Genomic DNA, 27,849 nt, shown 5'->3' with positions numbered 1-27,849 from the left:
TCCCTAAGTATCATCAGTAGCTTCTCTTCACTTTCAGAACAAGTTTTGCTCCAATGTTATTTCAGAACTGAATATATCTTTAACATTCATCCAAAAGGAATATTTTCCTTTCACATCCTGAAATACAGAAAATAAAGCTTTGTATTTTTTCATAAATGAGAACACAGAAGACTAAATAAGAAACTGCTCTGGATCCGTCTTCCAGGCAAGAGCGCCAAGCCTTCTCCAGGTCTTAGAACCGTTAAATGGGAAATTTATTTACATTAATCCTTTCACTCACCAGTCCGCAGTATTGTTTAGTTACACGTGTAGGCTTGAGGTTCTTCCATTTGACTAAAGACCATTTCATTAGGAAGGCAGTGACAATAACCAGCCTATATGAAGTTCTGCTTTCTAGCTGCTGTTAACCAAATTAGAATCAAATGTACTTATGGAAATGAAGAAATCAAAATAAGCCCTGTTAATTTTAAGTTCTTTGTGGAGCTGTTCAAATGCATGTCTGATTTTTTCTTTCTCTGTGCCAACTCCCCCCCTCCTTTTTTTTTTTTTTTTTTTTTTTTTTTGAGCCCAGTAGTTTGTAGCTGAAGTGCCATTTACATTAACTGGGATTTAGGCAGCTAACTGGCTTCTTGAAAAGTCCAGATCTATTTCAGTGCACTCCTTTTGGAAAAAAAAGAGATCAAAATTTGTTTTTTGCTTGATGCCATGTCACAGCAGGTCTTGAAAATGTGCTACCCCTTCCTCGCACGAAGTCATAGATGTAGAAACACGAACGGCGCCGATATTTTCAGTGTCACTTTTCCTGCTGGCATTTTGACACCCGTGCCTTGCATATTTCTTTTCAGCCTTCAGAAATATGTGGCAAGGTTAGTGAAGAGTTTGGGGTTTAGACTACCTATAGAAATGTTACCTAAGCATGTTTCTCTACAGGACTGACATGGATAGACTCTTTTGTCATTAATTTTATTGAAAACAGGGCTCAGCATAAGGCAACTTCTCTTTATTGTTCGTGAGTCGACACTTCTGTCATATTTCAGGAAAATGCTCAAGCTGTAGAGGAAGAGTAGGCAAGATACTGCAAATGCATTACTGAGAAATAAAATTGAAAGGGTCCTGGATTTTTCTGGGACTATGTTAAATGCAGGAGGGGAAAAACAAAGATGTTGACCATGGTTTGAATATGAAGAGTGATGTTTAGCTTCCAGCAGCACTGTACGGGTAGGGTGGTATTGACATTATAATATTGTATTGATTATTGATATTGTAATATTGATATTATACAGCCTGATTTATAAACTGGGAACATTTGATTTATGAACATATTAAGAACTTCACTCCACCACTGCAGTGTAGTCACATATAGGATAACGATGGCTTGTCGTTCTCGAGTTGTGCAATAGCACCACCAGCATGGGCAGAAGCTTTTCCCTCAAGAACGAGGACACTTCAGTATGCACCGAATCATATATAAGCACCTAATAAAATGCATCTCTTTGAGTACTGGAGTTTTAGCTCTGCGGATATTTTAGTGTTCCAGGAAGGACTAGGCTACTGATCAGGACTGCTTGTCGTTACGGTGGTGCTAGCAGAGCTCCTGCTGCCGTGATTTCCTCTGGAAGCCCCATGCTTTTTTGAAAATTCAATCAGTGCTCTTGGGAGGTGAGACCAACCTGTTGGTCACTGAACTGTTGTTCATTTTGACCTCATTTCACATCATTTAATTTATCTGCTCCCTTAATGACCACATTTATGGGCCTATGTGTTCTTACCCAAAAGGCATTTAAACTTGGCAGTGGAACAGGTTGGGCAGTGAAAGCTAAATAGCTGTTTATTATTTATCCCTGTTAATTTGCGCTCTGCCACGTCATTACCCATGTGATAATGTGCCTGACGTCTGTGGAATAGTTTTCTTTGCAAATCAAATCTATATTTTCAAGGATTCATAATATTGACAGATTGCTGATTTTCCCAGTCACAAGAAAAGTGCATAATAAATTCTTAACATTCTAATTGAAATTGCTATGGCATAGAAAATATTTTCTGTATAGTTGGTTAAAATGGAGATAATTGAGTTAATTGCAAAGCTTTATTTAGAAGATGATGTTAAAAACTCAATTTACTGAATTTTATTGACTCTTGCTAATTCAAAATTCTTTTAAAGTATCGGTTTAGATTTGTTATCACTCCAGGTTGAGATTGTAGCTTAAACAAAAAGGTTCCTCATGCAGCACTGCTGTGTACCCTGTGTATCACTGTCGCTGTACAGAGGAGCCACAAACGTCGCTGCCAGTTGGCTGAAGTGGCCAGCTGAGATTCATCAGGTATACTGGGTTGAAAAGCAGGTATACTGGGACAAGCAAGTCCGACTCAGTAGGATGCTTCATGGACAGAAAGATCAGGGAGCTGCTAGGACTTTGCCTGGCCCTTGGTACTGCGCTTGGTTGCCCAAGTGTTTTACCTTTTAAGGGTAAAAATCATGGGAATAGTTCCCTAAAACCAGAACGAGATCACGGGTAAGACCGATTGTTCTGACTTGCTGAAACTGCAGTATTAAGACTCATTAATGTAAACCAGTTTTGTTTTAAAGACAAACCAGCGTTACACATCTTTGAAGTTCTTACAGCTATACTTTATTCTTAGCTTGGAGCTGCAAACACAGAATATTAGTTTACTTTTTTAGCATTCTTTTATGTTAGATGCATTGCTTATCTTTGTGATGGCAGAGAAACTTGTGTTATTGGTTTCTCAGCACTTTGTAAAGCTTTGGTTATTAATAAGAAAGCTGAAGGAGTTCAGATGCCCACTTTCACCAGATGAGCCTTTCAAAGGTGTTTTACACAAAATACATCACCAGTTGCTGCGTGGCTGGGATGGGACACTTCATCCAGCTCTTCTGGGACGTTGTGCTGACCGTGGGTAAAAGGGAGTCATTGTCACCACTGAGTGTTTCTGCTTTGTTCCTGATTTTCCTTTCCTTCTTCATCATCAAAGTGAGATTTGGTTTTGCTGCAGACCTCCTTTCCCCTGCCTGGACTGATCTCCTTTCAGAAATAATCCATTCCCCAATGACGAATGTCATGTATACCTCATCCGTCTCTGTCACATCCCGCCAGCCCAACAAGACACAAAGGAACAAATCTCCCTTTCAGAAGGGTTCAGGCGACAGTTCCACCCAATGCACTGTTCAAATGCACGCACTCATTTTGATGTTCCTCCAGGTGAGAAAACGCTCAGAAAGCATTGGCGCACACACAGGCAGAAGCTGCAGATCGGTGGTTCAGAGAGAGCTAATATTTTGAGTTATTGTCTTAGAAAGGACCATTGTGGTCGTGTAACCTAACAGTTCATGTCAAAGTCCGTAGAACTGCTCAGAGGTTTTGGGGGGGTTTGTTGTGTTGGTTGTTTGGGTTTTTTTTGTTGATTGGGTTTTTTTGTTTTGTTTTGGGGTTTTGTTTTGTTTTGTTTTTTAACATTACCCGCAAGCAAAACTGAACACAGCAAATCGAGACCAGTGCAGTCATCTGCGACTGAGGCCAAGTTATCCCAATGTGGAAAACTTTTGCAACTCAGTTTGAAGAATTATCGCGCTCCACTTGAGAAATGCAGTGGTCTTTAAAATACCTTTTTCATCGGCCCGAGTATGCTCAGCAAAGGGCAGCAGGGAAGGGTTATTGACGCTTCATCTGCTGGGAGATGTTAGCCACCTACTGTAAAACTGCTGAAGCAACGCCTAAATGGCTCTAGATCTGAGACTTGGGGAGTAAGTTAAGAGTGGATTTGGTCTTAACTCTGCATTGCCGCCGCCTTTTTGTGAGTTTAAAATGCCCTCACCACTGTTGGAAGCTGAGTGTGGTGATGGGTGGGTGGGGTTTGGTGTGAAAGACGTTGAGAGGGAGGCAGTGATGTCCATGTGCTCCATCACTGCGCGTATAAAAGATGTGGTCATGCTCCAGCCTCTTCCTCACAAACTGATCCCAGTAAATGCTTCGTGGGGTTGAAGTAGGAGCTCCTGAAAAATAAAGGGAATTTTTTTTTTTTTTTTAATTAGCCTGTAGTCATTTGGTCCATTTCTCCTCTGTTGTATTTAACTGTAGCAGAGTTTCAGACATCAGCAACAGATTTTAATTTGAACTTTTTGCCAGCTTTACATTTTTTTATGCAATTTACTTTTTAAAATTAAGAGCACATGTTTTCCTTCCAAATAACATGCAGAACATTTATTGACATTTTAAATAGGCCAAAGTGAGTGAGCAACCTTCTTTTTTTCTTTCAAGTCTTTTTTTCAAATTGCTGTGGGCTTATGACCCACCCTTTTTATGACACTATTTCAGCACAGATATTCTTAGTTAGAATTCTGAGTTATTCCTTTGAAACAGAAATAGAAATCACCATCTCATCTAGCAGTTTCTTCAGCTATGGGGCTGTCATATGTGCATACACATACATAAAAGTATGTCATATAAATTCACATGAAATCTCTACCCTGTCACACAGTTTACATATTTGTATTTTTGTTCCATTTGGGATAGTCTGTAAGCTGGTGGTTTCTTTCTCTTTGTTTTGCTTTATGTGGATTAATAGTCATTTTACAAAAGGCTTTCTTGTTTGGGGCATGCAGCTGTGGCATGGCCGTTCTGTGGAACCGCTATGGACTTCTGCGTTCTTTGGAAAAAAGATACAGATCTCTTTTATTTCATTTACTTGTACCCATACAACTGAAATAAAAACTATAACATTTTGATCCAAAAAAAAAAAAAAAAGGCAGCTAGTAGCCATAACATTTTGGACCTATTATATACTGTGAGTCTTTATTTCTTATGTTTAAACCTTAGATTTAGCACAAGAATAATTTGCTCTGGTCGAGTGTTTAGGATGTGTGTTTCTCACGGCAGCTCTTGTACCCGAGGTGTCGTTTGGACCATGCAAACAGTTCAGTAGGCTTGGTTCACAAACAGAGATTTGAGCAGCTAGGAAAAGAGTTTAAGAAACCAATACTGAGGAAGAGGATTCAGTTTTACAAACAAGCCAAGCAAGCATTGTGCCTTCAGATCTCAGGCATGAGAAGTGAGATTTTGTAATTGCATCTTTTGTTTTTCCACTGAGTCATTAAGCAAAGACAGTTGCTCTTAAGTTCTGTATTTCCTGGATTTTTCACAACTGAGAATTATGTCATCTTGGGTTTTTTTTTTTCCTAGTAGTACTTATTTGCGTACGTTGAAGTCTAATAATAGTTTATTAAACCTGGCATGTGGAATAGCAGAATCTGAGTGATGGAAAGTTTGGGATTCATTTCCTTGAGCAGTTTGAAGATATCCGTGTCACACAAAGTTGTCTTTTGCAGCAAGTTGTTCGGCTGTAAGCTGCTTCTGCCTGTGACTTTGTTTATGGGAAAAAATAATCTGGCTGTGAGAACTAGATTTAATTTAAAGTAATTGACAAGAACTGTGCCTGTGATCCCCAATATAAGCTTTTTCCAGCCACTTTGGAGAGATTAGATGTCTCTTAACATCATCTTACTAGCGGTGAAGTTTCTCCGAAAGGACTCCTTTAATCATATTAGTTTCGCTGCCATCACCCCGTCTTCAGATTCTTTCTTCTTTCCTAATAGAACCAAATCTGCTTTTGCCATCTATTAGGTCCAACATTAATGCTCCTTTGCATATTAATTACTGGTACTTTACCTATAACATTCAGCCCACTATCGTTTGGTTTCCCAGTTTGGAATCTGAAGGCTTGGAGCTGTTACTTTTTCCATGTGGGAGTAGAAAGCCCTATATTGTGCTATTTGATTTTTCTAATGGCTTTGTATAAGAATCATTGAATATAGAACAAAGTCAAGCAGAAGGATGTAACAGTTGAGGCAGGAATTCACCCAGTCTCTATTTTGGCTTATAATGTGATTTATGAATTAATTTTCCCTGTATTATAAGAAATTAGTCTTGGCTCCTTATCCTAAATATTTTATCAAACTTTTTAGGAAACTTCAGAGTAGTGTAATATCTTCGTTTCTCAAAAAGAGCTCTCACAGACTGAAAGATAATTGTTGCTATTCCGGGCACGACTTGCATTGGGACGGCTGTTAAAAAACCCAAATGCTACGACATGTGTCAATTTAGAACTCAGACCGTATCATCCTATAGAAATTGTAGCTCTGTAGCATTGCTTTGGTTAAGTAAAAGCCAGTTAGGCTAACGTTTTGTTGTGATCTGGAGGTGAAATTATTTTCCAAAAGAATTGTAAAAGTACATTGTAGATTATAATTATATACTGAAATGAACTTTACATTTCAGTCTGTATAATTATATACCAAAATGTACTTTACATTTTTAGTCTGTATACAGATCTAAAAAATTAAACATCTGTAGAGGAAAAGATCAGGAAAGGAAGGAAAGGCTCTAGTGCAGATTATACTATATGAAACATATGTTTGAGATAATGCTGATACAGCTGAAGTATGTGGCCTGGGTTATACTTCTGTATACAAATGATGTGCTCATTCCATCTCTACACACACACAGAATTTTACCTCTGACATAGCAGGGACTAATGCCAATGAGTAATTAAGAAAGCATGGAAGCAAAAGTCAGTCTTGTGATAGGTTTCCGAGATGGTTGATACCATTAAATACACGTTACAGCTGTGGTCGTCGTGGGACACGACTGAAGGTCTGAGGGGAGACGACACGTCTTTTATTACACTGAATAGTTCAAATAGTTTGAAAAAATAGCCAAACTTTCAAGCCTCCATTTTTCTCTCTTGGATCACAGTGTTTATAACAATCTGTCTTGGGATATTACTGTACGAGGCAACGTTTCTGACAGTCATTCATCTCCCAACTTGGGTCAGAAATGAATGTTTCTTTTTCAAAGATTTGTAGTAATGTGGTTCTCTGAGACTGCAAATAGCTGGTTTAGCTGGGTACAGACAGAACATTAAAAACGTCTAAAGAAGAAAAATGGTAGTTGGAGAGAGAGAGAGATCCGTTCAGAGCTCTAGAAGCTGTAACGGCGTTCCAGGGCAATGGGATCTCTAAATACACAGTCATTTTCATCAGATTTTCTTATGAAACCTTTAATAAGCTTGAGCTGAGTCACCTCCATCTGTTTGGTAGAACATCAATTTCTCATCTCAGTGTTGTCACATCCTCTGTGAAAGGATTCCAGGGAACTGCACAGTGAGTTGTGAAGCGGGGAGGAGTAAGGGGGAGATACTGAGTGAGGCTTTGACTGAAAACACGGATTTTTCAGCATTACATTTAGAAATGGGAACACATGTGCTTGCAACATCATCCATTACAATTAGCTGTAGGGACAACGCTTTCGTGTCACACGATGTGTTTTGCTCCCAAGGACTGAAGGAGAGTCTGTGATCACATAAAAGAGAGTTGTGGATTCGTATGTCCGTGTCTTGCGTTCTGAAGGTCGTGTGTCCTGTCCATACTGTGTTCGCAGAGTCTTGAGGGCTCTCGGCGCTGGCCCATCTCGTCCTCTCCTGGCGTGCGCTGGTTCCCTCGCCCGAAGGAGGATGTTCTTTGTTACGTTCCTGGTGCACGTTGGCACGTTATGATGAAACACGGTCTGTAATCTGTAGGAGTGATTGATAAATGATTGGTGAGACATTGATATCTAATTAGAAGGTGGCAGGTCATTTTTTAAGGAAAAAAAGAAGGCATGGATATTATACCTAGTGATTATACACAAACTGAATTTCTTCACCTACGGGAGCACCCCCTCCACAAGGGTAAATCTCACTCCATCCATGCTTTGGGCAGGGGGCAGCTGGATTCATCTGGACGGATGAAGAGAAGGGGAAGAGCAATAAGAGAGGGCTGGAGAAGCTCAGAGTCTCCTTCCTACCCCAGCCGAAAGCCTGTCTGAGAAAATAGCATGGGTTTTGTTTAGTGGTTTTGCTTTATTTTGCTTTATTTTGCTTTATTTTGCTTTATTTTTTCTTTTTTCTTTATTTTTTTCTTTCTTCTTTATTTTTTTCTTTTTTCTTTATTTTTTCTTTTTTCTTTATTTTTTCTTTATTTTGCTTTATTATTTTGCTTTATTTTGCTTTATTTTTTTAACTTTGTTCTTTATTTCAGATGATCTGTGAACTGGAGAACCAAATCCACAAGCTGAGGGAAGAGCTGATCCAGGTAAACGCTCAGCGGAAGCAGCAGCTGCTGGAGCTGCGCCATCAGTGGGAAGAGGAGAAGCAGAGGGTGACTCGGGACCACGAGGCGGCGGTGAATAAACTGAAAATGGAGGCGGAAAAAATGGCATTAGACCTGAAAAAGATCCATACGACAGAAACGGAGAAGGCCTTGGACAAGGTAAGAGGTTCACACAGGGCACGGCAAAAGGTGAGCGATCACCCCAAAATGAGCAAAGTTTCACTGGGGAAAAATCCAGGTGATTTCAAAAGGCAAAGCCAGCCAAGGACGAGGCTCATCACTTCTCCTTTGATGGGACAGATAGAGGGTGGTTCTGTCTAACCCGGCTTTCCTCCCTTCAAAAGAGGGAAAGTTCTTAAGGAGGGAAAAATTCAGGCTCAAACTGCAGGGAAATAGGCTCTAGGTGCTGACAATGGTCTGCTTTCGCTTGTGTGCATCGGGTGAGCGAGGGCTGTGTGAAAGGCTTGAAAATAGAAATTGAGGTTTCAGATTCTCTAAAGCTTCCCTCCCCCTTCTGTCCAGTGGGGTCACTGGCTGCGCATCAGTGCTGAGCATCCCCTTGTGCCGGCGTCTTGAATTCAAGTATTTCACCACGTTAGGGATGATACGAGCTAAAGCATGTGAGTTTTATTTCAAAAGTGAAACTAAAAAAAACCCTGCTTAATATTTATGGTAGACGCTGTGTATCTGTAAGCAGATAGTTGTTGAAGTATCTTTTGTGTGTGCGGATGTAATAAATCATACATCTTATTGCAAAGTGATGTACAGTGGCACAAATTAACAATCTGCATATACTGTTTGAACAGCCTTTGTGGAAGTGACATTTCATTTACCTGCGTCAGGTTCTTGGTCTGTAATTTTAAACAGCATTCAGAGGATTATGCTGGAAATCAGCCAGCCTGAAGCCATTAAAATGGCTGTGATCAACAATTCAGAATCTTTGCTGAATGTAAGGAAAGCTCCGCTTGGCATAATTATTTAAAGCCAAGGTCACAGAAAGTATTTAAACCTTTGAAATTCATCATTAAAGGATTAATTTTAACTCAGGAAGACATTGTCATTTTTGCTTAAAAATGGAATTTGAATCTCAATTCTTTTCTTTCTTTGATCTTTTTTTACATGTGTAGTATAGCAAAAGAAAAGTTAACTTCTTTACATCCTCAAATTAAAGTTACAAATAATCCTTCATAGGGCAATATCTTTAATAGTCTTGAATTGTCATTTCTGTCAGAAATACTAGTTTTTAATTTGTTGGATTTTTTTCTATTTTTTGGAAAAATATTGCTAATTTTAAGTTATATTAACTGCTGTTGAATTTTTTTTTTAATTTAACCTATTTCCCCATTTTTAGCTCTAATCAGAAAAGCACACGTTGAGTAAAAGATAGGAGGGGAAAGAAAAGTATCTCTGTTGGGAAAGTCTTTCGGACGTGTGATAATACCTTGCATTACCTTCAAACCTCCATTTACCATTCTGCTTCGTGTCTGTCTTCCAAATGTAGAGCTGTGGAAATTGGCCACAAAGTCCAAAAATCAAAGGAGCTTAGGGGGCAAACTCCCATTTAAAGCTCAGAAGTTACAGTTTCAGCTAACTTAGTTCAAATCTTGATCCTATTAAAGTCCACAGAACTTTGATTAAGGAGATTTTATCCAAGGGGAAAAAAAAAACCCATCGTCTTAATTGCAACATGAGTCTTGAAACTTCTTTATAAAATTCTTTTTATTTTTGTAGCAAATCTTGTTACCTTGAAATTTAGGACAAATTTCTGCCAATTCTGTAAAGATTGCTTAAAAATCCAAGGGGAAGCTGAATTTCACTGTTGAGGCTTGGAACATCTGACTGTCCAGATTTTCTGAAGGTCAGTCCGTTCCCAAGTAGAGGATCTCATTCTTCTGTGGTCTCTTTTGGGAGTAATTCTGCGTGGATTGCTTTGGGTAACGGTGGACTGCTGTTCAGGTGAACATGATGAAATACAAAAGAAATGGCTAACACTTCAGTGAAAAGAAGAACTGAAGTGAAAATGGGTAGAAGGAGCTATAGTATTGATATGGAATTGCCCTCCCCATAGCCCTGCTGCAGTGGGGATGGGAAGGACGGAGCGGGGGCAGAGGCAGAGGAACAGTTTTCGTTGCAAGTGCACTGGACGTTTAAATATTTGTTGGTATTTGTAGACAGCTTTTCGATCTTTAGGGACACATAATTTACTGAGGTCTTTAATCTTCTGTTGCTTAAAAATCTCAACTTTAAAGTCAGGACGTTGTTTATGGTGATGTTTTAGTTGATTCGTTTTGTTAGTGGTTACGGCACACGGTGCCAGACAGTTGCTCAATAGACGTAGTACGGGAATGGTTTTGAACCTGCGATTCTAAAAGCAAATGCCTTTTGACAGTTATTGCGTCTCCCAGTCACTGGGGAATGATAAGTGGGAAAATAATTTAACAGGGTGCCAAATGGCACCATGTAACCTGCACTATAGGAAAAATAAACACAGCATCTGTTTTGGTGGAAAGGATAATAAAGGGAAAAGTCCATCTTTTTCCAGTGACCTTCCCTGTTCTAGGTATTATTTTCATTTTCATAGAATTATAGAATCACAGGATGGTTTGGGTGGGTAGGGACCTTAAAGCCCATCCAGTCCCACCCCCTCCCATGGGCAGGGACACCTCCCACTAGCCCAGGTTGCCCAAATCCTCATCCAGCCTGGCCTTGAACCCCTCCAGGGATGGGGCATCCACAGCTTCTCTGGGCAACCTGGGACACTGCCTCACCACCTGCACAGGAAAAAACTGCTATACAGTAGAACAGGTGAAGGCAGTTGTGTTAGAACACAAAAGCACCTTATCAGCTAAGGATAACCAGTTTTAATGTCCTTAAGGTCAGAACAGTGTTGCTGGACATAAATCAGACAGAAATTCTAGACGATAGCATCCAGAATTTGAAACAGTACTTACCATGTTCTTATAACTTCAGTACTTTCGTAATATCTGTTATCTTTATCTAGCATAAAAATTGCTTGAGAATATCTCCAAATTATTTCTTGTCTATTAGTTAAGAAATCTTAAATATTGTTTCAGAAAAATACTTGTATTCAATCATAATGATTTGGATTGACTTTCAAATTATACATTTAATTTTCTTGCAGTTTGTTCTATCAAGTGATTATTTCATTTTTTCATGTGACAGTAATTTTTTTTTTTATTTGAAGTCATACCTCATTATGGTGAAATGAAACATAAACTGTTTGAGAAATAAACATATTAGAGAACACATAATACTGTAGTTAGGCTCCACTAATGAGTAATTTCAGCAGGCAGACAGGTGTGGGGTAGGTTGCATCAGCAGCACTAATCAGCCAGGTGTAACGGCCGGTACAAAGCTTAGGAGCATTTTCAGGTTTGCCAAAAATTACTAAAAGCAAGAGACAAAGTGCATTTCTAAGTGCGTGCAGATGTGAAGCTTGGCTAACGCCACTGTTTGTAACGTTCATCTGTGGTATTTTCTTGGCAAAGAAAATGAGCATTCGGAAAGCGTGACCCGAGCAGATCAGTAGACATGCTAACAGTGCTCCAAGGAAGCAACCTTGGAGCTGAAAAGATCTCATAAAAAAGCTCTCTTTGAGCAGCACACATGAGTAAATTGGAGTGGGAGAAAAGGTGGTGGGTTGTTTCCTGTCTGAATAATTTTCAACGTTTAGCTTTTTTATTGACTTCTTTTCTATATTTAAATAGATATTTTGACTCATCCTGTTAAATCTTTATGCAGGTTCCAGGAACATCTAATTCTTTTTTAGTGCTGCTTTTCTTGTGGAGAAGTAATTTACATTTTTGTGTATTGACTGTACTGAACGCACATGATATTTGATACAGGATGAAGCTGTAGTCAAAAAAAAAAAAAAAAAGAGAGAGAATCCAATACTTTAGTTTCTGGACTGCAATTCTTCTGATTTCAGTACGGTTGTGCAATGGCTCACTCTGGAGAGTTGGGACTCCAAGATGGCAATGCAACCTGGCCAGAGCCATGCAAATTGTACTTGTAGGTTTTAATGACATGGCAGTTAGTTGTACTTGGATATTCCTGTTATTTTAAATAAAATCTGACATTTACAATGTTTTCTAGTCTGTAACTGTTACAATCACTCCACCTATGTCTGGTGGAAAGTCCACATAAAACTGAAATGCCTGGGGAATCCAAAGTGAAGGTCACTGTGTAAGTGACCACTTCCCTAATTAAGAATAGCTATTCTGTGTAACAGTTATGTTGTAATAGAATGTTTTTGTAATGAGGCCTTTTTAAAACAATTGCAGTGTCCTATAACTGGATGCTTAATTGTTGAACAACTTTCACTTGCACACAGTTTACAAGTAACATACTGATAATGTGCCCTACAGAGAGTTCAGTGCTTCTTTTAGCATCAAGCTTTGTAATGCTGGATTAATTAACCAGCAAGTACAGCCCTAGGATGCAGTCCAGTTGGATGTTCTCGTTGGGCATACTTTCCTACTGTGTATGCAGGAGTATCTGTAATTCACAATATCTCTTCTGGCACTATTGTCAGTGCTCGTATAGATGATGTCATGCTCTTCAGCACTGGCAAAGAAATAGAAGATGAAGAGAAAGAAAATGACATCTTCTGAGATTAAAGAGATACCCCAAGAGATATTCTATTAAATGCCTTGAGTCTCCCTGAAGCAGTTAAGTTACTTCTGCTCAGAAAGAATAAGCATCGCATGCCTTCCACGAGCTGACATTGTTGAATGTTGTCTCTCTAGCTGCTGTTCTCTGCCAACTCTACCTTTCATTAACTACCAAAAACGGTTCCATCTTTGCCTCTAAGACCTTCTGCAAACTGGACATCTCTGCAGCAATTCTGTAGGTTCCTGTTTAGAGTTCTCAGCGTAACAGAGTCTTTGATCTGAGTGGCACCTTTCACTTCATTAACTTGAACGCTAATAGCCGTGGTATAGATTGCTTCGTTTATGGGAGCATCCAGATGAACTATTTGCACACTCGTGGCAGCAATACCCTAGTTATTTACATGGGGGCAAATAGGTCAACCATAAAATGTGGACATTTATTCTACCCAAGTATAATGATATCATTAAATTGGTATCTTCTGATGATAATGTTTTTCTCCTTGCTGGATGCATTCAAGATCTCCACCGTGCTATATTTGTGCCATTTTTTTAGACTAAAATTTTAAAATATTTGTTGGAATCTATTACATCAATTCTTTTGTTTAGGCCTTAGCTATGAATAATCTAAAGAGCTTCTAATTTTTGCCAAAAAGAGTTGGATATTCCCTGAGTCTCTTAATTTTTTTCAATATAATCTGAGAACTATTGTCTATGATATTATCTCTCTGTTCCAGAGTCGTAATATTTTTGTTGGTTCTGTGTTGCTGAGTCTGTGTACAGTTACTTACATTTGGTTCTTCAACATTTCTGACACAGTGATTCACCAACAAAAATTATTATAAATGAGCAAAGTACTTTGGCTTTGTTGGAGAAATTCTGCCAAAAGCCTAGAAGATCAAGAAAAAAAATGTATTACATAAAGAGAAAAGATTTGTGTAGCAAAGTTAGTGCATCTTAGCACCAGAAGTGCAAATTGTTTAATCTGTCTTTACAGCAAATCTTGCAATAAAATTTTGCTCACAGATGAGGGGAGAAAACCAATTTCCTCTCTAATGTGTCCCGTTTAGCACTGCTCCTTCTCATTACTCCAAAGAAAAAGAAAGAAAGATGATAGTGGAGTAGGAACATGGTCACAGGAATTGCATCATCCCTTAGGGGAGCCATTTGGAAGAGTCTTCAATCAACAGAGCCAAACATGAATAAAAATATGGCAGAATAATCTCAGGGATATTTCACTTAAATGAGACTAAGTAGAATTTATGGCTCTCTCCCTACTGGAGATATTTCAAAGCAATAGTCTCAGTTATTCAGAGAGAGTTGCTCTGCTTCTACCTCCTTTAAAAAAACCAAAAAAACCCAAAAAAACCTAAAACTTAGAAAAACAAACCAGAAAACAACAGGTAAGATTTCTGCCCATCAGTTGTATTTATAAATCTGGTTCCAGAGGCAACCAAGAAGAGATGGTGTAACTGTCCCTGTGGAAAGAAATATGCACCCATGAGCATTGGGCGTACTTCTTACCATCTCCAGTAATGTTTGGAGAGGAGATCAAGAGCCACATTATTTGCATTCACAAATAACACCCTGGGGTTAAAAATTAAAATGACTGATGCAATACTGTTAAGAAATGAGAACCAGACAAGAAGCAGCAGAATTGGACTCAATGATAAATTATGACAAAATAGGGAATTAAACAGATAGCTTTCAACAGGGCAAGGGCTGGTATGATTAAAATGAGAGCTCGATCGTATGGCCCGTCTTTCAGCACACTTCAGTCACTCCCTATCGTATCAATTATAATTGTTTAGTTGCTTGAGAAGTTTGGTTAGGTTTTTGGGGGGTTTTGATTTTTTTTAACCAACTGAGGTGTCTATCTGAGAAGTATTCACAGGCGGGTTTTGTTGTCCTCTCTGTCTCCTTTTTCGAGTCCGTGTCCAAACACCACGTCCCGTTCCGCCGCACCAGCACCCCCTCTGCGTTGTCTCAATTCTCCAGCTTCCAGGCTGTAGCCCTTCGTGTACATTCATAAGATCAAGACTCACAAAATCATGAAGCTGGTGGATAAGGTGAATGCTGGATTGTTATTTACCACCCAAGAACTTGGGCATAGTTGCTGAAGAGGCTGATTTAAAGCTGGCGCCTTCTCAAACCAGCCGATAGCGAACTGCTGGAGTTGGTCTCCACGGAGGCTGTGGAGGCAGATATTATCAGCAGGACCAAAAAGGATTAAATGGTTTTATGGCCAGCATGTTCGTAACCAGTCAGTAATGGGAGTAAGCAGGGATTTAACTTCCACCTTCCCTGCCATGGCAGCCGCGGGTGCTTGGGGAACACGAGGGGCCGGGTCTACGCTGCGGCCAGCAGCACTCGGGGAGGACGGTGGGCTCGGTGGCCCATCAGCCCGACTCTGGAGGATGTACCTGATGCTTTCAGCTCAACTGATATTTCTGTCTTCACTTTCCTGGTTGCAAAGTGCAGGAGGCTTTTCCAGTGGCAGAATGACCGTTCTAATTATTTTTTCAATAGTTTCCTGAACCTTTCTTCACTATCCAAACAAACTCTAACGCACCAACTTTATCTTGTAATACCCAATTGCTTATTATTGGAACTTTGTGAAATATTTTTTAAAGCCCAATTGAATCATGACCTCATTCTCTCCTTTTTTTCCCCCCAATACTATGTGTCATGGAGAAGGCAGTTTTCTCTAATTTACCAATTTTACTTCTCTTTGCGTCCCAGGGTATATTATAACATTAGGAAAAACATTGGCTGTTCTCCAGTACGGTAGCTGATTGTAATGTGAGATGATTTTTTTTTTTTTTTTAACAACTCGGCCAATTCATTCTTAGATTATTTCAGAATTATTGAATGAATACCATCTGGTCTGGGTGCCTAGAGAGGGGTGAGAGGACAGATCCTCCAACCGATGCCCTGTTACTGGGTCCCAGTACCTGCAGCGATTTCACTGGCGCTCGTTCGTGGCTTTGTTTATGCAAACAACAGTGTTTGTTGCCTGGAATCAGGAAATACTAAGTGGAAATTTCTCCTGCATCCCATGCCATGAGCTTCACATTCTTGCTTTTCTTGAAAATTTGTGGGGTAGTGCATCCCTTACACAATGACTTTCTCAAGTCCCCCAAATCCAAGAGTCAGCAAAAGCTGCCCCATGGACCGTGTCCATCACACCCCTGCTTCGGTCGGTGTTTGGACACCTGGATTTTTCACTATAGCTTTATTTTATAAATTTTCATTGCATATTTAAATTCTGGCACAATTATTGCTTACACTTATTTGCTCTTTCTCTGTATCTTTCTAATAGGGAAAAGCTGCAGGTGGCTTTTATTTTTTTCCTTCTTTTTGGAGGAAAAGGAGTGTTTGGGAAATAGGGAAGGGGTAAAGTGATGTTGTGAGTCCTTCAGAGTCTTTAATGTGAAGAAACAAAAGTGTTCCAAAACGACTTGCTTACAGCTGCAGAACATGTCAAGGAGTAAAACCCACCTTCGTTAAATGGGTGGGAAAGAATTCTAATTGTTTTGAAGTTCCTATGATCAGTCTGCATGTGCTTCATTGTAATGTGATACTAAAGTGCCTCAATTATGATTTGTATATTTTGGTGCCAGAAGGTTTTTTTTCTTATGCTAAATTATGAAGTTCTGTCAGCTGCTGGGCTGTCATATAGAGATACAGTAAATCACATTATATTTTGTCATGGATTACACAGAGCAATAAATTTGGGAACGGAGATCAAAGTAGTTTCAGAATCACATCTGAGTGTAGGAGGGGTGTTTAACTTGTAGAAAATCTGATTTAGGTGAAACTGTTGCAGTTCTTGTGTGAATTTGAAATGAATTTGGGTGTTTGCTCGAAAATGAATAAGGTACAAATCCCCAAGAGTTCTCCTGCGTTCGGTTCAGAGGAGTCAATTCTGACCTACAGCTGCAGGACGGAGAACGGGTGAATAATTAAACACTGGGAACGTTAAGAGTCTCGCAATGTCTTATTTATGTTTTTAATTGCTTTCACGATTGAGCAATATATTCCATTCTCTTTTTAATTGGGACGTTGCTGGACTCGCGCGCCGTTAGTCATCGGAGCAGTAATGCGTTCTGGCTCCGCGAAGCTGTTGTTCTTTTTGGGAAGCTTTGTTGTATTTAAAACTACACAAAGTAATCCAGCATAATCTTGCTGAGGAACACTGATTGCTTCAGATCATAGATTTGTTAGGGGATTTGGTCGTATTTTCAGTGTTTGTCTTTCCAACTGTAGAGGCTTAACATTTGTTGGGCTCTCATCTAATGATGTAATTTAGCAATACCGGGTTAACTTGGTAATACCAGGTCTGTCCTTTTGTTTCCAGTTTTCCTTCTATTTAATAAAAAAGGTTCTATCTCAAAATAATACGTACGTAGGATTTTTTTCTAGCCATTATCTTCTTAACACTTGCTTGTTATTGCCACAAAATTCAACTTAAAATGGCAATGGAGAATCTAAACAATAAAAATCACATTCTTATCCCTTTTTAGTTCTTTCAGGAGCATTGCAGTCTCTCCTTAGCAAAAATCAAGGCGTGTGAACTTAGCTGCTATATAACAATAAAGTGCGTGGGTCTCAGAAATCTCTGATTTCTGAAAGAATCGTGTATGGTAGAGCTCGTGTTTAGGAGCCTTTAACAGAGTCAAACCACGGATCAGTGTCACATCTTGGTACCGTTGCCTTCTATTTGTGGAGGAAACATTAGCTTTGACTTGCGTCTTCAAAGATGTTTAGCAGCCTGTCCCTTCGTGACTCCACTGGGTGTCAGCTGTTTGGGTACCAAAACCATCTGGGCCTGAGTGATGGAGGCGATTCTGTAAACTTCTTTCTGTTGGAGTGGGAGAGAGAGACGGGATGCACATGAGCGAGGGAGGTGTCGGTAGCAGAGGTGCTCGGTATTTCTGATGGATAAAGGCAGCTTGTGAAAGCTCAAATCATTCCCGTTGGGTCCGGGTTTTATTTGTTAAGGCTCTGAAAAAGAAAATGCCAACACTTTTCATATAATGTCTTAAACTCTGTTTAAATAACCATCTTCATTTAGTTGGGCAGAACAGCAGAAAACCAGGAAATAGTAAAAATCATAATCCAGGGATCTATTTGTGCTGTACCAGATTTGGGCATGTTGCTGGGGGATAACTGGGCTTGAGTGCCTTAATGGGGAGGGTGTCGCAGGCTCCACATCTTCACTAGCTTTGCTCAGTTCATCTTTGAACGTGGAGCAAAAGAAGGAATCGTGCCATAATGTGAGAGCCACCTCTTTTGGGAAAATGTCCCAGTACATCTTCAGATGAAATGAGAATTTGCTGCCTGTCCTGATGCATGTATTGGTGCTATCTTGTATAAAGTATATTGAAGATATTGAACAATTTCATATGGTTTTAAAACCTTGTGTTGCATACAAAGCTTCTAGGGCACGTCATGCCGTTGGTTTTAAATGAGGTGCCTGGCTCACTGCAATATTGAACAGAAATCAGTATTAGTGAAGCTGGGAAACATTTAGATGCTTAGTTACATCTATGTAGACGAAGGTGGTAATTGCGTACTAGTGTAAGGATGGTGTAACTTTGGCATCAGGCACCATGCAGCTGGAGTCTCATGGAAGAATTTTGGGGAGAGTTCAACGTCTGTATTTAATTTCTCTACATAATTTCAGAATTATTAGAAATACACTGTTGGTTTAAATGAAAGGACTGGAAATCAGAGTTTTCCTCGGGCACAGATTGCACAAGCGGGTTTTCAGCAGGCCCCCGTTAAGCACTGAGTTGCACCGCGCCGCAGAAAGGCAATTCTCCATACAGGTGGAGTGTCAAATTCTTTTATATTCATTCTTGGGTTTTTTCCCAATGAAAAGTACTTAGCACATGAATGAGAGGGTTGTTTGGTGGTTTTGGTTTTTTTTTTTTTCCCTGAAGATGTATGTTTAAAGAAAAAAAAAAAAAAAAGAAAAAGATTTATAGACCTCCAAAAGTGGAATGTGAAATGGAATATTAATAGAATTTGTGGGTATGACAGATTGGGATTTCTATCATTCATTTTCAAAACCCTTTAAGTCATTTGGTACTTGAGTAATTATTCTGTTAGCATCATTTTGGATATTGAACTATTTTTAATGGTCTTTTGGGTGGCTCCGATTACATATTTGAACTGGGATGCTATTTTCACTGTTGCGCAGAGATTCAGCTTTCGATTTGTTAACTGCCTGGTGGGGAGAGCAGTAGAAAGAACAAGAGTGTTGGTGCAAGAAGTCACCCACGGTTGGTATTAGAAGCACGTAAAGAAAATAAATGTTTCAGGCTTTGAGGTCAAAGTGAAATTTTTATGTACGAGCAGATGAACTTAAAAGGTGATCTGCTAATCTCTGAATTTAAACAGATACTGTACAGAGTGTTTTCACATCCTTAATAACAAAAATCGCTACAGTTAGCCATTCTGAAGGTCATTTTCTTTTGACATCTGTCAAATTACACAATCTTGAATTTTGGTACAAAGCATAATGCTGTCAAGCTTAAATAGAAATATTCCAGAACGTGGAGTGGTGTGTTGTTTTTTAAGGTAAATGGGCCCCATTTACATTAGTTCTTTGATGTTAAATTCTTTGCTGCACATCAGAGAACAGTTGCTTCTTCCCTGGAGCAAGTTTTCTTTCTTCTCCTTCCCCCACCCTTTGATTTTTTTTTTCCCCTTCTTCTTCTTTTTTTTTTTTTTTTTTTAGTTTGCTTACACTTTTATCTAACTAATTATGGAGGATCAGCTTATGTATGGCCATCATTTAGCTGGTTGCAGGCATTTTGAAAAATGATTATTTCATAGCTAGTACCCTAAACAGATTTCTTAAATCTGCTTTTCTCTTAGTGACTGTGGGTGTGCGTATATAACCCTCTAGTTTGAGCGTTATGTTTGGGGGGGTTGTTTTTTGTTTATGTTTTGGGGAGATAGAAATCGAGTTGAAACACTACTGAATCAGTCACAAACTATAATTCATGTATAGATGAGCAGGATTTCACTATACATCCTTAACTCTTACAGACCTATCCACATTTGGCTTGCAGGAGTTAGCTTTCATATTCATTTTGTGGCATAATTGAAATCTAACCTTCCTTCCAAAAAATCACCATTCCAGAGCTGGAAGGTATAGAATCACAGAATCATTTAGGTTGGAAAAGACCTTTAAGATCATTGGGTCCAACCGTAACCCTAGCAGTGCCAACTCCGTCACTTAACTATTCCAAAAAAATCTTAACATTTGCATTTTTGATAAACACTCAAGACATCCTAAATGCCTTCTTGAGTGTTGATGGAAGATGAAGTTGTCCGTGTACCTGCCATCCCCATGGTGCAGGTGGAGCTGCTGTCGAAGCTGGAGGTGGCCGTACTGTGAGCATCCCTCGGGGCTGTGTAGGGTGTGCGTTCAGTTGGGTGGAACTAGAACTGAAAATCCTCTCTAATACATCTTATACCTTAAAAATAGCATAGAAAAACTTTGTAATTAGGGCAGGGCATGGTATGCTTTTGCGGTGTGGTCCCATCCTAGATCTTTTGCTCTTTTAATTCTTAGTACTGCTGTTCTGTTTCATGAAAGGGAAGAATGAAAATCAGAGTGTGTTAGAATAGCACCCATTAATTCGGATACCACATCTGTAGTGCTGATACCATTTTGAATTTTTATGTGAGATGTTTTGTTGAAGTCGATGCAGTTTTGCTCAGCAACCACAACATGATGCTTTAAGGCTTGTTCTAGAATTATAGTTGGTTTTTAAAACCAATTAACTGTAACAAGGACATAATCTTTTTAATGCAGAAGTCCTCACTCTGTAATATAAAATAACTGCATGTAAAATTGTCATAATCAGATAGTTTTAGCAAAAATATGTATTAACTGTGTGAAACTAAACAAAAGTTAATTTTTGAATCGGTGAGATTCCTCTATGGCTTATCCAATTTAAACCTTTTTATTATAAAAGTGGATATTACAATTGATATATCTGACAAATTTTTACCAAGTGTGAACTTCAACAGCTGCCTCTTGCACTATGGAAAAGTAGTTTGACCATTAACTCCATTTGCAGTGCTGCCCATTGCTATAGAAAGAGTTAGGCTTTAATGAATACTGGCTGACCCTCCAAATGTTCACCTTCCAGTTGGATTCTTATTCATTATGTTTCAGAAATAGCACGTAACCTGAAAGGGAGGGAATGCCCTGAAAATGATACAGAGACAGCTTGTGCTTCATACAATGCTCGAGCCCAGCAGCCCCTTGTAAAGGGAGCCCAGGAAAGTGCTGCTTGTGCCCGCCGTGCCGTGTTTAACCTTCTTGTTTGTCAAGATAGAGGCAGTATAAATCCTCTGTGATGTTCACTGTATGCAGCTGTGCTTGTTTGCTTTGCAGTAAGCCATTTCTTACCAAAAAGAAAAAAGTAAAAAGTGGGTTTTCTGCATGTAGCAGTGCTCCATGTGCCCCAGGGGAGTTGGTTTGTGCCTCCCCAGGCTGCAGAGCTACAGCCCATGGTCAAGAGGTATTCCGTTAGTTCAGTGGCAGGTTTTAAAAAGGGAAAAGTAGAATCATAGAATCACAGAGTGGTTTGGGATGGAAGGGACCTTGGAGATCATCTGCTTCCACGCCCCTGCCATGGGCAGGGACACCTCCCACCAGACCAGGTTGCTCAAAGCCTCATGGTTTCTGTTTCAAGTTTTCTATTTCTGCAGTAAAAGAAAATGGAAAAGAGTGCTCCTGTGCATGACCGTGAATGAGAGCTTTTCAGCTTGCCAGTGTGCTGTCCCTTGTAGAAGCTGTTTCCACAGAGCTCCTCTGGTGCTACCTGTGCACCCGGTGGTGATGCCCGACCTGCGCAGTTACAGATCCAGGGGAAAAGCTGAAGTCAGCGGGCACCCAGAGCTTTGGTGCTGCAGGGTCTAGATAGCCAGCTTTAGACAGCTAGAGCCCGTCTAAATGTGTTTTTGCCATCTCCAGGGGGAGTTTTAGGAGCTTGATGCTTCTCATCAGACCCCTCCATAAGGGTGTTTGGGGCTGCAAGTAAATGCAAGAATTTGTGGTTTGTTGATGACTGGGAGACAAGTTATAAATATTTTGCTAATTGGAATTTGTTAAAGCTATTATGAAATGAGATGCTGCAATTGCCTTTAAATGAACTGGTAGGATATGCTTTCTTTGCCTTCAGTTAGGAATAAAACACTGAAATTCAGCATCTCTTTCTTTTGGATCGCCTCTGTCACATCTATCAGCGGTCATCCTGGTTCTGCTCAGTGTGAACAAACAGGTTCTAAGTTGTTTGGGAAAGTTATGGGTGTTTGTTTATTATTTATTGGGATTTCTTCTGTGGGTTCAGGAGGTTATAAAGCTGCTCCTATGAAAGATGAAAACTTTTACCCCAGGCAAGCTGAGGGAGAGCAGCTGTAATGCGATCTTCTTTGCAGTGCCGTGCTGCCTGGTGCCTCTCCCTTTCTGGGAGTAGCAGTAATTTATACTATTACTGTAATTTATATTTTACTTTTTTTCCCTGAAGATCAGCTGACAGTTTCAGTCACTTTATGATATGCAGCGGTGGTAAAATGTAATCTGAACCGAGATCACAATACAGCAGCAAGGGTGTTAACATGGGTCAGCCCGAGTACAAAGCGAAATGGAGCAGGCGTGGAGCTGGCTGACATAACTCCGTCTGTGTTACTGCTTTTTTTATTTGTGCAGCCCCACAATGTGCCCGTACTGTGTTTGTGGCACACTTTAAATTATAAGCATAGAAAAAATTGAATTTAATTTGCCTGGTGCTCCAGAATTCTTGTCTATGGTGTTTCAAACCTGTTTGTAATGCCATTATCTCCATTGATAACAAAACCCAACCAAAACGTGTGTTCTCAGAAGCTAGGCACGTATTTGATAATTGGTTTTGATTAAGTTTTTAATGCATTTCTGAGTACCAACAAATGGGTGAAATACAGAGACCTTCATATGTTTCATAATCTTGGAATTGGAAGGGTCTCAAGGTCTTCAATTGCAGTATCATGTAAACTTTAAGATTATTTTTAACTGGCTGTAATATACTTATCCTAAGCCATACATAACCGCTTGGATTGTGTGAGATGATTCGAGCCCTGTCATGCTTGGTGGTGATTCCCAAAGGCTCTCTGCAACTTTAAGCTCCTAAATTTATAGTCCAGTAAAATCAATAAGGCTATTTGCTTGCCTGCAATCCTGGTGTTTGCAGAACTGGGGTTTCAGGCTTGCAGCTGGATCCAAGCAGGGTTCAGAGGCATTGGGGGGGGTGGTCCCTGCAGCTTCTGTGGTCCCCCAAAACCGGCGCTGGCACCCAGGCAGCTGGAGGAGCTTGTGTTTGTGTGCTGGATGCTGTGCCATGAAACTAAGGACGACAGATCAAAGATTTGAACACCAGGTCAGATAGATTTTGAAAACTTAATCAGCTTAAATTTGCTTCAGAACTCAGCTTTGTAATATTCTGTCCCCCTAAGAAAATATTTTTCTTAGGCACCTGTCCTCAAACGGTAGAGCCAAGAACGCCAGAGTGCTTAGCAGTTCATTTGAGGACAGGGTTTTGAGGACGGTCTATCAATATAGTAACGTGACACTTCACAAGAAAAACACACATCAGAGGTGTGTCCTGAAATCAAATTGCAATGATTTTTGAATTATTGTTACTATCAAATTAGTTCTGAAATTAAATTATTTGAGGGAAAGACCTTAAGAGCTGCTTTTCCCCAGAATTGTAGAAATATTTGCTTATTGGATTCCACTGTGACAAAGCAGCTTTGTTTTCAGTTTGTTTTATTCTTTATCTTTGAAAAAAAAATGCTGGGAGAAGGAAAGGGTTGTACGTCCAAGAGCTCCCGGTTGGTTCAGCTGCACGTTGGGGTCGATTTTCAGTTTAATCGCCACCTTTAAATAGGAAGGGATGCGCAAAGGGACAAAAGGCAACGGCAGACACCAAGCTGAGACACGAAGCCATGTCCTCGGTGTCGCGCTGCACCCTTGCAGCCTGTCCCCAGGACTTTCTCCTTTCCCTTTCCCTCTGTTCAGAATCGAAGCCACCCCGACAAACTCGTGTGTCTTGCCTCCCTCCCCCTGCCACACACACACTCACTGTTTGTTTTTTTTTTAAATCCGCAGAAGTCTTTATGTTTTTCTAATAATTGGCAGCAGAGGTACAATTTCTCCCCTCTTTTAAGTGATGAATAGTTGGCCCGAGATCAAAGGCGAGCCCTTGCGGTTTTTTTGGCTGCCACAAAAGGGCGTTGGAGCTGGCGCAGGTCCCAGCCGCTCAGCGATAGGCATGTGGATGAGGTGCCAAGCGGAGGGGTCGGTGGCAAAGTGTCTGTACACGTTCTTCATCCGAGCTAATCGGGTCGCCTTTTGTGTGTGTTTCAGGCAAGCAGCCGGCTGAAGCAGACGGAGAAGGAGTACAGCCAGAAGCTGGCTGCATCCTCGCAGGTAGGTAGCAAGGAGGCAAGAACCTCACGGCGATCCGTTTGGTTTGGAAACCTGATGAAAAGTGTCATTACTTCTGCTCTTGGTCTTGGTGATCAAGAGATGCCAGAACCATTTCCCAAATCAAACATCCAATGTCCTTCTTGCAGATTTGAACCTTTCAAAAAACGCATTCAGCTGACTCAAAGAAATGGGTGGGGTTTTGAGCTCTGATTCCATCTATTCCACCCAAGAGGACCGAGTCCTCCCTCAGTCGATGGGAAGGGAAGGTGAGGTGCCCTGTCACCCAGCACATCTCATAAAACCAGGGACAGTCACACAACCAGGACTCACGTTTCGTGTCACCGGGCGGTATGACCGCGGTCCCAGCTCTGCCATCTGGATGCTTATCGTTACTCCCGGCCAGTTCAACATTTCTGCCCAAATTAACACTTTGAAGAATATCACTGTCCTGAAACCAAACTGCTTTGGACTTTTTTTGTTCTTCAGAGCAGTCTTTTGAACATGGCAGATGAAAATGTGGGTTGAATTTACATATATGCTTAAAAATGATAAGGCAGTTTGGAAGCTTTCAGTCTGATTGGCAGTGATGCTGGAGCATGAAAAATGATGGAGATGCAACCAGAAGTTAAGCTTTTAATAAGAAGAAAATAGCCACGAGGATTTACGTGGAGGTGTCATTCTTCTCATTCCTCCCGACCGCAGCGTAACGCCTGCCTTTCGCTTGAAAAGTGTGTTTTCAGCAACAGTGATAATAGTGTAATAATACTCTTAAAATCAATACAAGCCCTACAAAGGATGGTTTAGAAGCCTCTAAACTAGGCAGAGGTGATCAGTGACACAATGACAAGAAATTGCAAACTTTATTACAACTACTTTAAAGTAGTTAAAGCTCCTGATTTCAGCTTTTCGGCTACCTTTGACTCTCCTTGTCTGTAAAACTTGCCCAAAATTTTGATTTCAGTGAAATTTCATTGGACTATCACATTTTTTTCACACCACATTTTTTGAGACTGCAAATATTTTTAAATATATTTTTACATTATATTTGTAAAACCTCATGAATATTTTCTACACCTTTATTTGCATACAGAGAGGTTGGGGGTCTCCATCCTTGGAGATACTCCAAACACAACCGGACACAGTCCTGAGCAACCAGCTCGGGGTGACCATGCCTTGAGCTGGTCCCTTCTGCCCTCACCAGTTCCATGATTCTGTGATAAATCGGAGAGAATGCTCTCCTAAATGCATTTTGAATTATTTGTTGAGAGACTTGTTTGTAAAGAAAGAAACAACAACAAAAAAACCCCACTATTTTTTTTTTAATCCTGCCCTCATCCTGAATAGCAGAAAATTGATAAAGCTCAAAAAGTGACATTTAATGATGCCAGACCTTAAGGAAGACAGCCCCTTTTCATTGCTGGTCCTATTTTACCTTTTGTCATTGTCGTTTTTATGCTATTGTCATACCCAGTGAGTGTCATCAGAAGTTCACCTCTATGCCAAACATAGTTTACTGGCAATACAAAAATGGGTCTTGGTCCATTCGTTAAAGACAGATGGAATAATTTAAGCATTTCTGAATTTTTAAACGAGGGCTGAGGGAAATTGTTTTAATGGTTACAGTGGGAACACCTAGGTAGGTAATAACTATGATTATTAATATAGTCATAATATATTTTGTCAGACTCAGATTTATTGGCCTGCAGAATAGTCTCAAAATGGAAAAATGTTGAGACTTTTTTTTAAGCTAGGCATTGCTGTGCCTAATACACTGTTCTCTTTACTGGAGAGAGATGGACCCAACGACCAGAACTGGCACTGCTCTGCGCTTTCTGGGGCAGACACAACACATACATCATCTGTCAGGGCTGCTTGGCACAATAAAGGAGTTTCACCCTGATGTCTGAATTTCTTTACTTTTGTGGGTTTGAATCGAATCCCTCAAGTTACTTGAACATAGTTTTTTTTGTAGCTCTGTATTAATAATAGGTCAATTGCAACTTTTCTTGTGGTCATGTTGCTGACAACATCTGTCTAATCTTACTCTCTGTGGCCTCTTGGAACATTCACTTTTAACACCCACACAGAGAAGATATTTCAAGAAATTTCCTCTGAAGTTTATACAATATAAACAGATTTTTTTTTCTCTGAAAAGTACTGCACAAAGCAGATCTTTCTCCATCAGTTCATGCTGAAATTTCCTTGCATGCCTTTCAGAACTGTGCTAGCCCAGGGTCTTAACCCAGTAAAAGCTTTAAATCACACTTTTGTGTTGTAGTAAAGGGTTTGTTATTTTATTTTCTTTTTAAAAAGTGACAAAATGGAACATAGACGAAGTGGTATGGGTTTGCGTGGCTTCAAGTTGTTATCTTGATTTATATGATCCATCGCTTTCTCCTGCTTTCTTCCTGCATGTGTTACACACCTGGCAAAGCCCAGTTTGTGCAAATTGTGGGTCGTGTAAATGATGAGCTAAACTGCAAAACCAGGGATGCTGCTTAATTCTGCCTGAAGAGTTACACCCACCCAGATAACCTCTACACTTTGGCCCGTTGATCTCATTGAGAGCAAACAGCCTTCCTTTGGATTGAGATATTCTCTTTTTTAATACATGTTCATTTTTGGAAAAGAAATACAGAAATCTCCATGTAGGTTTTGCTCATCATCCTTGTTGTTCTCTGGTGTTTTCAGGTAGCAAAACAGATGAATAAGTTTGCAGCAAAGTTTTATCAGCCCTTTTCCCCCTCCCCAGTGGTTCTAGTACCTTCACTGGTAGAACATGTCCTATTATGTTAGTCCTGTCCTATTACTCGTTCTAAACCCAGCGTTTTTTCCTAAATAACTGCAGCCTTAGCATAGTTAAATGTTTCTCTACCAACGAGGAGACCTTGCAAACAGTGTGAGCACTCGGCTAGTCTCTGCCTGAACTGCCCATGTGCTGAAGTGTTTTCAGCATCACACTATATGATGCTGCTGCAGCAGCTTAACCTTAAGCTTGACTATGTACATTAAAGCCTGGGACTCTCCCATATGTTGAAGTGCTTTGCTGGGCGATGACTTGTGTGTCAGCATAACATTCTGTAAATACGTCTGAAGCATCAGGTTTAGTTATGACTTTCCACGGTGATAAAGAAGGTGACACAAGCACATTTCAACAAACATTGAGTGCATCATGTACCAGGTCTGGTTTAAGGGTCCTGGGCATCGAATCGGGTCCCCAGTGTATTGCTGAGCAGAATATGCTCCTTTCAGCAGCTCAGGAATTTCACTATCCAGTTTAAATTTCAGCCCACTATGTAAATTTTGGGTTTTTTTTCTTCTCTGCAGTGTCAAGCTATAAAGTATCCTAGAAAACGACCGCCACCATCCCCATGTAACTGTGCAGCACTGGGTTCAGTGCGGTGGAAGGCTGGGAACACGCTCTGGTTTGAAGATCACAGATGTGCTTTGTTCTCACAAGTAAATATTTTGGAATGTCACAGTGGCAAACCTTTGCAAATATTTTGTGTTCAGCAATTTTTGTCATTCACAACCTTACTATCTTCTTTTTTTTTTTCTCTGCG

At 40.1% G+C, this 27,849-nt stretch overlaps 1 protein-coding gene across 1 annotated transcript in view; it reads left to right on the top strand.

Annotated features, from left to right (window-relative positions):
* The window catches only part of CEP112 (centrosomal protein 112kDa), a 164,719-nt gene that overhangs the window by 93,958 nt on the left and 42,912 nt on the right, over positions 1-27,849 (top strand). The window contains exons 20-21 of the mRNA XM_010086425.1: positions 8,090-8,320; positions 24,224-24,286. Coding sequence (XP_010084727.1) covers positions 8,090-8,320; positions 24,224-24,286 — 294 coding nt within the window. The remainder of the gene's footprint in view (positions 1-8,089; positions 8,321-24,223; positions 24,287-27,849) is intronic.

The sequence above is a fragment of the Pterocles gutturalis genome, unplaced genomic scaffold, assembly GCF_000699245.1.
Source record: "Pterocles gutturalis isolate BGI_N339 unplaced genomic scaffold, ASM69924v1 scaffold4436, whole genome shotgun sequence".
Classification (NCBI taxonomy): domain Eukaryota; kingdom Metazoa; phylum Chordata; class Aves; order Pterocliformes; family Pteroclidae; genus Pterocles; species Pterocles gutturalis.
The sequence above is the reverse complement of the archived record's forward strand: the minus strand, read 5'-3'. Positions and strand labels throughout refer to the sequence as shown.